At 42.1% G+C, this 12,194-nt stretch overlaps 1 protein-coding gene across 1 annotated transcript in view; it reads right to left on the bottom strand.

Moving 5' to 3' along the window:
• The window catches only part of PALD1 (phosphatase domain containing paladin 1), a 218,322-nt gene that overhangs the window by 21,045 nt on the left and 185,083 nt on the right, over positions 1-12,194 (bottom strand). Inside the window, exon 19 of the mRNA XM_038411513.2 lies at positions 7,351-7,506. Coding sequence (XP_038267441.1) covers positions 7,351-7,506 — 156 coding nt within the window. The remainder of the gene's footprint in view (positions 1-7,350; positions 7,507-12,194) is intronic.

Raw genomic sequence — 12,194 nt, forward strand, 5'->3', positions numbered from 1 at the left:
GAAAGAAGCAGACTGTCTCTGCCTCACTGCCCCAACAAGCGTCCTTTCAGTTTAATGGATTGTACTCTATCTCCCTCATTTCCTCAACATGACCTCGTCCCCTAGAGACATGACCCAGCCCAGACTTGTTTGAAGAGTTGTATTGTTTCCTGTTCTGTTTGTTTAGAGAGGTACAAATAGTCAAACCATTTCAAACTACAGGGATTCATTTTCAACAGTAACATTTGTGTGTGTGTGGTGGTGGGGGGGGAGGGTTTCAGGTTTTTTACTGTGCGTTATTTTATGGGTGGGAGGGAAGGGGGGTACACCTATGCTGTGTGCTTAAAGTTAACCTAGCAAGGCCCCATTAACAAAGATCCTAGCTGACAAAAGATAAAATCATCTTAATCCAAAAACTACTTCCAGGACAAGAAAGCTGTTAACCTCTAAGGATACTTGCCACATGTATAAACCAGGAAAGAAAACCAGCAGAAAAAGCATACAGAGGAAATGGAAATTCATGTTACAAACATTTTATGTACACACACACACACACACCACCAAGCCATGACCTGAAGAGGTAAACAGAGGTGTTGCTAAACCCCATCACCCCAAAGTTATGATTAAAGCTCTGTCTGCAATACAATTTTTAATTACGTTTGTAACCAGTTAGTGGTTAATCTTTACTCAGTTTTTAACCATGGCAACTCACCATGTTTCACCCTTGCAAGGGGCCTAAGCCAGCACATGTTTGTGTTCCTGTAACCTGTTTTGCCACGTGAATGAGACCCCGTACCTATGCCTGTGTAAGCAGTTAGGCAGGACATCCCAGAGCACACTGCTCCATGTGCTGCTGACACCATTCTGTGCATGTTCTGAGGCAATATAGGATAGCTGCTCAGATTTTCCCAGAATGCACAGGTGCAAACATCATTAACCAGTGTGTAGGTGTGGATGCACGAACTCAGATGATACATGGTTGTCTTGTGAAAAATGCTGTTGTGGGGCCACAAATTGTTACGAACACATCTAACAGATAAAGGTGTTCACAGAATATTTGCAAACACCTGGTTGTACTTGTATGGTAGATGGTCCTTAGGTTCCTTCCTATCCAATCCTCAGGTTTTTAAAATTAAGATACAATACACACCATATTTCCACACCATCCTGGGAGAGTGGAACTTGGACCGCCCTCCATGCTAGCTGTGGCCATGACCCCCCAGGATACACAAAATGAGAAACTGAGGTTAGCGAGTTTGGGCCCTTAGGAGTACCCGCTATATTAGATTGTTGTAGACTTGTGTCTGGTTGTCGGATATCTGCTCAAACTCTTGAAAGAAATAGCTCAGGATGCTCCCAAGTGGCTCACTAATGCAGGATGCTGTGGTGCTACCACAGAAAACTCCAGATTTGCCAGATCCAAGAGTCAGATAACATGGTCCTGCACAACAAAGATATCTCTGCAATTATGGTCACACAAAGCAAATGTATACAATTATTTCTTAGCTCTTAAAATGTGGGACAAACACTTTAATTATCCCCACATCCTAGCCTGTATCCATCCCAACCTCTCTCATGGAAGTCCTTGCTATAAATCAAAAGCCAGTTAGTGAGTAACTACTCCCACCATCAAAATATGCTACATCTCTTTTAGCTTAGTCCAAAAAGCACTCGACCAGTGGTAGCAGAAATATCCCTGCAGCAAGTTTCCCTCCCATTGCACCCTTATAGGCAAAGGAGCTGATTTAGTGGTGACATTATCAAATCAACTTCATAAGATTACTTGGGAGATTTTCACTCTACTGTCCGTTGGTAAGGATGGCAAAAGTGCTCCAGTTATTACCCCAGGGAGGGGAGCTCGCTCCTGTTACTTTTTCTAGTACATATATGAACAAATTCTCTTACTGTTGCTAAACTCACTTCAGAAAAGAAAAACGAGCAAGCAAAATATCAAAGCTGCAAAAGCTGACAAATCAGCCATAATTATCAAGAATGCACATAAATTCCATTCTCTTCTGTGCACGTCCATCTGACCAAACCACGAACTGAGATTAACACGTCAATGGCAAACCAGAAGCCAGACATTCTGAAGTTCAGTGTGCGGAGACAGCAAGAAAGAACAAAAAGGTACACTGGTAAATTCCTGCAAAAATCTCCCCCATGCAGAGAAACCATGGAAGCTAAGAGGCAGAAGGAGGAAAGAAAAAGGGAGAGAATGATGGGAGCAATCTGAGTCCAGAATTCACAGGCTTCACAATATACGCATAACCTTCAGCTGTTTCCATCTGACAGCAGCTGTCAATCTCAATCATGGCAATTACCACTGGAATATAACCACTCCCGAAGAGGGACCCTGATATTTCAGATGCAAAAACCTATGTCCCAGCACTAAAGACAGTGCAGGGTTTGGTCTAGTTTGTGGAGTGGGGATGAATTTTTTTTATATTGTCCATTCCCTACTTCCAAAGACAGTTTTCATAATTTCAAAAGGTTCACCAGGAATAATCACTTCTGACTAGGAGTCAAGGTGATCTCAAAAAGTTTTTTAAAAAAAAAAAATTGGGCTTGTACCCATGTTTAACAGCGTTATGATATAGTAAGGGAGAGCCTAACTTTCTGGGGTTTTTTGGGGGGGGGGGAGATTAAATAATTCTTTTTCTGTTTGATTTTTACCTCAGAAATGTCAGTGATAGCAAGTCTGCCTCTCCCTTACTGAAGAGCCCTCTAGGGTCTCAGGCCTGGTCTATACTAGGAAATTAGGTCAGTGTGAAAAATTCACACCTCTGAGCCGCACTGTTAAATCTACCCAACCCCCAGGGTGGACAGCACTAGTAGACCCGTTCTCAGGGAGGCGGAGTACCTAGGCTGACAAGAGAAGCCCTCCCATCAGCACAGGTAGTGTCTTCACTGAAGCACTACAGTGGTGCAGCTGCACTGTCTTAAGTATAGTCTAGCCCTCACAGTATGGTTACTGCAAACTCAAACACCTAATGGAAAGGGTGCAGTTTCTGACACTAACAAAAAGACACCCTTTATCCAAAATGTTCATGAGTCATTGATCCTAAATAGGTGTTAAAAAAATTTAAAAGGTCAAATTTTAAAAGAAAATAGGGGCCTAAAGTTATTTAAGTACCTAAATCAGAAGCCAGATTTTCCAAAAGGTGCTGAGCATTCAGCAGTTCCTATGGATCTCAGTGGAGCTGTTATGTGGTCAGCACCACTGAAAATCTACACACTTATTTAGGTGTCTAAATACAGACACAGGAATGTAACTTAAAGCTCCCAACTGAGAAAATTTTAGTGAAAGTTTTAAACACTGACTAAAATTCCCTTTACTTCTCAATTGCTTACTTTTCACACACACGACTTTTGTGATGTTATTTCACCAGTTCTTCAGTCATTTCAGAGTCTGCCAGGGCAGAAAAGACCTGAATTTCTAATGCTTAAACAAAATCGGGGGGGGGGGGGGGGGGGGGCTAAAAAAGCAAGAACCTGCCATTTCCTTCAATTCCGTCCCTCCTAGACACAAAAGCTTTCAGACTTTCATCACATTAATTTGGTAAGGAGAGTACATTTTTTTCCCTTCCTAAGTCACCTTTTAAGAGTTGGTCTAGGTGTGAACATTAATGCATTCAGCTTGGACACCTTCACTGTGTTACTTACTTTCATTTGACACCACCCAGAGAATTTTTGAATGGAGCACTTTTCGTATATCCCAGCCCCATCGAGGCTCTAGTTTGTAAACTTATACATGAGCTCTGAATTGTATGTTTCAATACAATGGGAGATACTGCTTTCAGATTTATACTATGGGAAAACTACGGGTTAATAAAGAAACAGAAAAATACTCATTTTACTTTAAAGGCAAAATTCTTCTTCCAAGGTAATTGTGCAGTGGGCAGGGAGGAAGGAGCAATGTCATAATGGCAGTGATTCACAGGATGAAATGCTGACCTGATTGAAGTCAATGGCAAAACTCCCATTGATTTCAATGGGGCCAAGATTTCATCCATAGATTTAAGGCCAGAAGAGACAAAGATAATCTAATTTGACCTCCTGCATAACACAGGCCATAGAATTTCACCCTGTGATTCCTACATTAAGCCCATAACTTCTGACTGATCTAGAGCACACCTTTTAGGATACCTAAACTTCATTAAAAGATTTAAGTGACGGAAGAGACCAGATCCCTACATAAGCTGTTGTAATGGTTAACTACCCTCACTGTTAAAAATACATGTTTTACTTCTCGTCTGAATTTGTCTTGCTTTAACTTCAAGACAGTGGAAGTTGTTATGCCTTTGTCTGTTAAATTAAAGAACCCTCTACTATCAGAAATTTTCTCTACAGGTAGTACTTATCGATCGTGATCAAAGCATCACTTTACCATCTCTTTGTTAAGCTAAATAGACTAAGGTGCTTTGGAAAGGCAGTTTTTCTAGACTTTAAATAATTTATGTAGTTCTTTTCTGAACACTTTCTAATTTGTCAACAACCTCACATGCAGCAAAGAGATCAAATTTTCCAGGTACCCACAAAGGCCATTTGGAAAAGAAGGTGGCTTCTGTTTTTCACATCTCTACACTTGTACTGATCATCCTAGTGATGCCAGGAATTTGGACTGGTGATAAACATCAAGAAATCTCGCAGTACCAGTACTAGGATGTTGAACAGTGGCAATGATAGAAGATATCTTTTAAAAAAGTGATACAATTAAACTTGTGCAAAACCCTGTGTAGACACACTTGTTTTGGTTTAGTTAAACTGATTCCTAACCATTTTAAGCTAAACCAAAATAAGCCTGGTTTACACCAGAGTAAGAACATGCATATAGCCTTTTGCACCAGTTTAACTAAATCAGTTTTTTTTTAAAAATCACACCGTCAATAAATTGGCGCAACTTTCTCACATCGATCTTAGCTTGCGAATGCTGTGATGCACTTTATCTCAGATAGGATGATGGCAGGGAGGGGGGTAACTAGTGTCACTCAGCAGTGACCTCTGACTGACCAAAGCATGATGCTGATGGGTACTAAAACGAATGCCATCCCCTCCTATTTGTCTAGAAGGACGATGAACTGACTACAATGTGGAGGCGAGAGGAGTAAAGAAGGGAAATTTCATAGAATCCATGCACTGCCAAACCATAATTGCATTCCGTTTTTCTAACAATGTAAACACTGCCAGCTGCCCAGAATAGGTTTCAGTTAATCTAATTCAGGTTTAAATTGAAGTGTAGGATGCATCACAGGTTGGACTGTATCACAGGGTGACTCCAAAAAAGAGGGCATGAACTGCAGATAAAAAAATGGCAGGGACTTGTGGGAGTTCAGGAATATTTAGTATGTAGAACAGGTGCAATCAGAGGGAGGAACAGAGGATGTAACTGGAAACACTCAAAACAGGAGTAAAATTGAAATAGGCATTTTTGAGGAAAAAACATTACAGGGCAGCAAAGCAGACAGACAGGTGGAGGAACTAGATTGGCTGCAAGGTCTCCTTCCAGCCCAAAATGTTGCTATTTAAACAGATAGTAGTTTTAAACATGACTGAAGACAAAATAGTTAGTAGGTCCCTAAGCCTCCTGTTTGAATGAGTCAAATTGAAGCAGCAGCAGTGCTTGGGAGATCCAATTTAAAATTAGGAGATTTCCATAAAAGGATCACTTGCCATTTTACCAGCACACTAAACAATACCAAACATTCAGGCTCACAGCAGGATTCTGGTTGTTCATAAGAAATGGGACTTGTATATACCAGCTGAAATGTCTAAAACTGTCTTGAAAGGGTTTGAGTTTTTTTTCTTTGGTCATGTCTCATGTGTTTGAGTTACCACTCATCCTCAGATTCATGGGCTAGTCCCACACCCTGTGTGCCTACGCTACAGGATAACTGCATAGCCCAAAAGCTATTTGAGGATATGATCATATTGTATCACCCTATCAGGACACTGCGTCGAGACATGAAGACGCAAATGACACAGAATTGGACATCGTAACACAAATGCTCATTCAGATACTAATCAGGACATCCTGTGAACAATGGCTCAATAGAAGAAAACAGCTGTTTTCCATGAGAGTAAATCCAGGACTGCAGTGGCAACAACCCATTCTGGATTTACAGCAACATATGACTGAAAGTGAACAGTTTCTAGGAGGTCTGTGTTTCTTTCTGTGAAAACTCTGAGTGGAGGCGAGGTGAAGAGCTAGTGGCTGTGAGCAATTGTTGACAATGAGGAAGTAGAAACGTGGCCCTGGATGAAAGTATAAAGTTGCAAATAAAAAGTTGCTCTTTTGGGTAGTTTTATCACAAATGGCAGGATTGCTTTATTATATGTACTACTAGTCATTGGAACCTCATAGCAGGGTTCAGTTAAAAATTAAAAAAAATGACCCCTCACCCAAAAAAACCCCCCAAAACAAAACCCAAGGTCCAGCCCAAACCACCACCACAATCCCTTGAAATGAATGTACCCAAAGTACATACATATTTGTGAGGTTTTCATAAAGTTTCTTAGAGGGAGAAAATTGAGGGAGGTCCTTACACTCACCCTATCATCCCTGCCCCTTCTCACTTGCAATGGCAGGAATACTTCTGCAGCTGGAGTGGAAGGCGCAGCTGACCAGGGCCTACTGTGGGGAAATGGTGAACACTAAGGGACCAAAGGTTTGGATAAATTCAGCTAAGCTCCCACACTCTGGGGCACACATTCTAATGGAAGTTTTTCAAGTATACACTTCACTAGCTCAGATAGGAAGCTTACCTCCCATTTACCTAAAAGGTTTTTTCATTTACATTAACAATTTCTATCCAGATAAGGACCAATATGTACTGCTGTATACTGGGATTGTGTATTGCTGATACTATCTGATAAAGAAACTGTGTCACTAGCAATAAATTTGAAACACATTTTAAATTATATCATTTGGCTTCTTTATTTGGTTGAAGTGGACCAAGAGAAAGGACTGGAGAAAATTATTCTATTGGTCTGCACCTAGTCTATACAGTAGGTCAAGTGGGTCTTTTTCCATATTCAGAAATCACCATTCCCCTTCCAGGCAATAGTTTTTCGGCATTCAGCCAAATTGAATTTGATTTGTGGATGAGCTAGCATGTAAACCCTATATACAAAGATGAGCCATTTCTAAGGTCCGTTGCAAACATGAGAGAAGAACAGGTTTATGAAATATTGCTTTGGTGAAACCTTTGGTCATGAATACACCGGTAATCAGAAAAATCAGCTGCCTGAGCCTGTCATCATTTCCTCACCAATACAAATGCAGGATTAAGTGTAGGCCCCATTAACACACACACTCAATGCAGTTGATTTCTCTTCCTAAGTGCTAACTGTGGGAGCTAGGAGAATTCTTACCTCACGCATCCAGACACTGAATGGCCTCTGCCAAGAGTCCTTCTTCTCCAGATGCAGGTAGGCATTGAACAGGATCAGATAGATGTATCGTTCCAAATACTGTAGGCTCCTCAGTTGCAACGTCCGCATTTCCTTCTCTTCCTTGGCTGTTTTCCCCTGAAATGAAGGATGACATAATTGGAATGATTCAAAGTCACCATCACTGATTCCAACTGAACACCACATACAAGAATGCACTGAAAACAAAGATCTATATACCATGGACCTAATTCTGAGCTGAAGCAAGCAGGAGGGGTAGGATATCTATAAGAAATAAGAGTACATTATTTCTTCATCTGGACAGAATAGTCAAGAGCAAGGAATATCATCACAGTGACATTAGATGATTCTATTTCTGTGGAAGGGAAGAGTACAGTTAGATTTAATTTGTTGGGGGATCCTTAAGAAATTAGTCACTGGAATCTCAGCCTGTACTTAAGGCACCCCTTATAACAACATTTTAGGCTTTCAGTTCAGCAATTCCACAAGGATCAGAATGCCTTCTACTTTTTAAAAGATAGTCCATCACGGAGGGGTTCTCCCTTTTAGCAAATGATCTATTGCAAAAAAAAAAAAAAAAACCCCTCCTTCCCCTTTAAAAATATTCCTGCAGTTGAGATATTCCCCTTTTAAAATCCATTGGTATCATCATAAATATAAAGGGAAGGGTAACCACCTTTCTGTATACAGTGCTATAAAATCCCTCTGGCCAGAGGCAAAACCCTTTCACCTGTAAAGCGTTAAGAAGCTAAGGTAACCACGCTGGCACCTGACCCAAAATGACCAATAAGGGGACAAGATACGTTCAAATCTGGAGGGGAGAAGGAGGACAATGGGTTTGGTCTGTCTGTGTGATGCTTTTGCAGGGAACAGATCAGGAATGTAAGCCTTACAACTCCTGTAAAGTTAGTAAGTAATCTAGCTAGAAAATGCATTAGATTTTCTTTTGTTTAATGGCTTGTAAAATAAACTGTGCTGGAGTGAATGTATATTCCTGTTTTTTGTATCTTTTTGTAACTTAAGGTTTTGCCTAGAGGGATTCTCTATGTTTTGAATCAGATTACCCTGTAAGGTATTTACCATCCTGATTTTACAGAGGTGATTTTTTTTTAAACCTTTTCTTTAATTAAAATTCTTCTTTTAAAAACCTGACTGATTTTTCATTGTTCTTAAGATCTAAGGGTTTGGGTCTGTGTTCACCTGTACTAATTGGTGAGGATTATCATCAAGCCTTCTCCAGGAAAGGGGGTGTAGAGCTTGGGGAGATATTTTGGGGGAAGACGTCTCCAAGGGTCTCTTTCCCTGTTCTTTGTTTAAAATGCTTGGTTGTGGCAGCATACTGTTCAAGGAAAAGGCAAAGGTACCTTGGAGAAATTTTTAACCTAAGCTGATAAAAATAAGCTTAGAGGGTCTTTCATGCGGGTCCCCACACCTGTACCCTAGAATTCAGAGTGGGGAAGAAACCTTGAAAATCCTGTGAGGCTTTCTCCAAGTAGAAGTCCCCATAATTTGGTGGGAGGTCTGAAGCCATAAAGAATCTGTCACACTGGAGAATAAGCTGCATAAAACCATGAGCCTTTCCTCACATCATCTTGTCTGTCAGTGAAGTCCACCTGAAGGAGTTTCTCACAATATTCCTACATGAGTACAAATCTCTCCACTATCCCCAGTCTCCAAATGCCCAGGAAGAAGAATTGAGCCAGCTCTTCAACCTCACCTTCCCATCATAGGGCAAACCAATGTTTACAAGAATGAGGGAGAAGTCAGATATAGCCTGGTAAATAAAGGCCATGACATTTAGGACAATATCTATCCTGTGATCTTGAATGAATGTGATGATCTCACATCAGACCCTGGTGGAAAGTCTTAGCTTCCTCTTTGCTCCAGGAAGGTTCAAGTACAGTTTATTTTTAGTTTCACTTTTTTTTGTTAAAGCTCTTCCATATTATTGTGATTCCTCAGCACTACTGCACACCAGATAGATTTTACTTCCTGGAACACATTCTGTTCACACCACAATGCACAGCAGTTCTGGCCTATTATACAGCATCCCCAGTCCAAGGATTCTCTCACTATTTCTCATTGGTCTTTCCACATCATGCTGGTATAATTCCCTTTAAATCTTTGTAGGAGAATCCTTGCTTTCCTTGACCAGGTCAGAAACTATGTTCTTACTGGACAAATCTCCCTGCTCAATAAATACTATATCCCTTCCCTTGCTGCCCTATCAAGTGCCTGTCCTGGTTCGGCTTGCCCATTTTTTGACAGGCTATTACGCGGTTGAAAAAAAGTACTTTGTGATCAGTTTTTCCTCTCTTAAAGGGTTATGTCTCTCCAAGACAGGAAGAGACAAAGCTGAGGAGTCAACAAATTTAAGTTTTATTTTTTCTTTTTTTAAAGTGGTATCACACGATGTCTCCTTGGCAACAACAAATGTAACAAGTGATCGCACAACACTTATATCAAAACATGAAGTTGAGGAACAGTCTCAAGTGGATTCAATATACACAAAGCCCTAGGCTTCGTGAATGTCAACCAGCCCACCCCACCCCGCAGCAGGCTACCTACAAAAAAAACCTCTCATTTTCTGCTACTTGTAGAAAATGAAGAAAACGATTCCTTGTGTTTAAATCATGGTCTGCTTCAAAAGCATCCATGGGAACAAAAGACAACGAAGCCTAACCACCTTTTAAGTTTAAGGACACTGAAACATGAGCCCCAATCCTGGCTTGCACTGAGTTAGTTTCCATACTTACGTGTGCAAACGTGGGCCCAAGTGTAGAGGAATGTTTTTACAAGTGCATATTAGCCTTCGCTTTCTGAGTCTCTGGCCCTTTATAGCTGCTCCATTAATGACTTGAGACCTCAGTCTGTCTTGACCTTTAGGACACCTTAGTGCTCCTTGAAATCATCTTAGAATAGAGTATTTCTGAAGAAAGGCCCAACCAGCCTTCTGCTGGTGACAAAAATAAGTGTGTACTTGAAAATCACTCCTGGTTTAGCTTGGCAATTCAAGCTCTCATTAAACTGTGGCTTCAACTGTATAAAAAAAGAGTTCCTCTTTAAGATGTAGCCCTCAAAAATAGAAAAGGTATTGCTATGTGTGTGCTTGTGGGCACACGTGTAATATAGAGAAGATCCAGGAATAGGCATTCGCTGCCTCACCAGACTACAAACTATACCCTGTCTTTGTTATGGCTGTCCTAGTTATGAAAAGCTATAGCTTCTAGGCAACTGAGGGTTGGCTCTTCCTCACTTCCTGTCCCTAATCTGACTGTATTACAGCAGTGACTAAGGAAGGCATGGATTTACAGGTGTCCGCTCTTTGATTCACAATTTCTTGCTGAGCTCTCAAAAAACTCTGCCTGTGTTCCCCTTGAATACCACACTGTAAGTAGACACTAGGTCCTTCTAGATTCAGAATAGCTAACTCAAGGAGGGTCCAGAGCTTGTGAGAGCCACACCGAGATCTATATTAACAGAAAAGTAAAACTACTATTATTTCCAAGATGAATGCAAGTCAAGGCTGACAGACAAAGCACGATGTTCCCTATCACTCTGGTCCACTATACCAGCATCAAAACTAAGAAGTGGCACAACAATCAATCAGCTGATAAGCAAGCTTAAGATGTAGTTTGAGATAGACACATCAAACTGTTAAAAGAAAATCCAAAACTGGTCTGCAGATAGCATCTCCTCAGAGTGCTGGGAAAAAAAAACAAATCAAAATGGCAATATTAGGAACTGCAAGACTGGATCAGACCCAAGGTCCATCTAGTCCAGTATCTTGACAGTGACCAGTACCAGATGCTTCAGAGGAAGATGTAAGAACCCTGCAGATGTGGGATGATCTACCCCCCAACACATACACATCCTAGTGTCTACTAGTTAGAGCAGGGGCGGCAACCTTTCAGAAGTGGAGTGCTGTCTTCATTTATTCACTTTAAGGTTTCGCGTGCCAGTAATACATTTTAATGTTTTTTAGAAGGTCTGTCTCTACAAGTCTATGTATTATATAACTAAACTATTGTTGTATGTAAAGTAAAGTAAACAAGGTTTTCAAAATGTTTAAGAAGCTTCATTTAAAATTAAATTAAAATGCTGATCTTATGCCACCAGCCCGCTGCCAGCCTGGGGTTCTGTTCACCTAGGCCGGCAGCAAGCTGAGTGGGGCCTGCAGCCGGGATCCCGGCTGGTAAGGGGCCGGCAGCCAGAACCCCAGACCAGCAGCGGGCTGAGCAGAGCCAGCGGCTGGGACCCCAGATCAGCAGTGGGCTAAGCAGCTCAGCTCGCTGCCACTCAGCCCACTGCCGGTCTGGAGTTCCATCCTCCGGCTCCTGCCGGCCAGGATCCCAGCTGCCGGCCTGGGATCCTGGCCCTGCCCACTTAGAGTGGGTACCTACCTTCTCCCTGGTTCTAGCCCATTCTCTTCCTCTCTCTCTGCACTGAGCTGAGGGTGGGAGTGCACTGAGCACAGGGCTGGGGGTGAAGGATCAGGCTGGGGGTTGGGGTATAGGGTCTGGCCAGGAGCTAGAATAAGGGAGGGGCTCAGGGTTGGAGCAGGAGGTTTGGGTGTGAAGTGCTTACCAGGGCAGCTCCCATTTGGTGCAAGGGGTGCAGGTGGGAATGTGGGTGGGGGGGTGCAGGAGCTCCCGTTTGGTGCTCAGGATGGGGGTGGGAATGTGGGGGGTGCAAGAGTCAGGGCATGGGGTGGGGGGAGGGCTGGGTATGTGTGGGGAGGATGCAAGAGTCAGGGCAGAGGGTTGGGGGCATGTGACGGGGTACAGGAGTCAGGGCATGGGGTG

This window comes from Dermochelys coriacea, chromosome 7, assembly GCF_009764565.3.
Source record: "Dermochelys coriacea isolate rDerCor1 chromosome 7, rDerCor1.pri.v4, whole genome shotgun sequence".
NCBI classification, from domain to species: Eukaryota; Metazoa; Chordata; order Testudines; family Dermochelyidae; genus Dermochelys; species Dermochelys coriacea.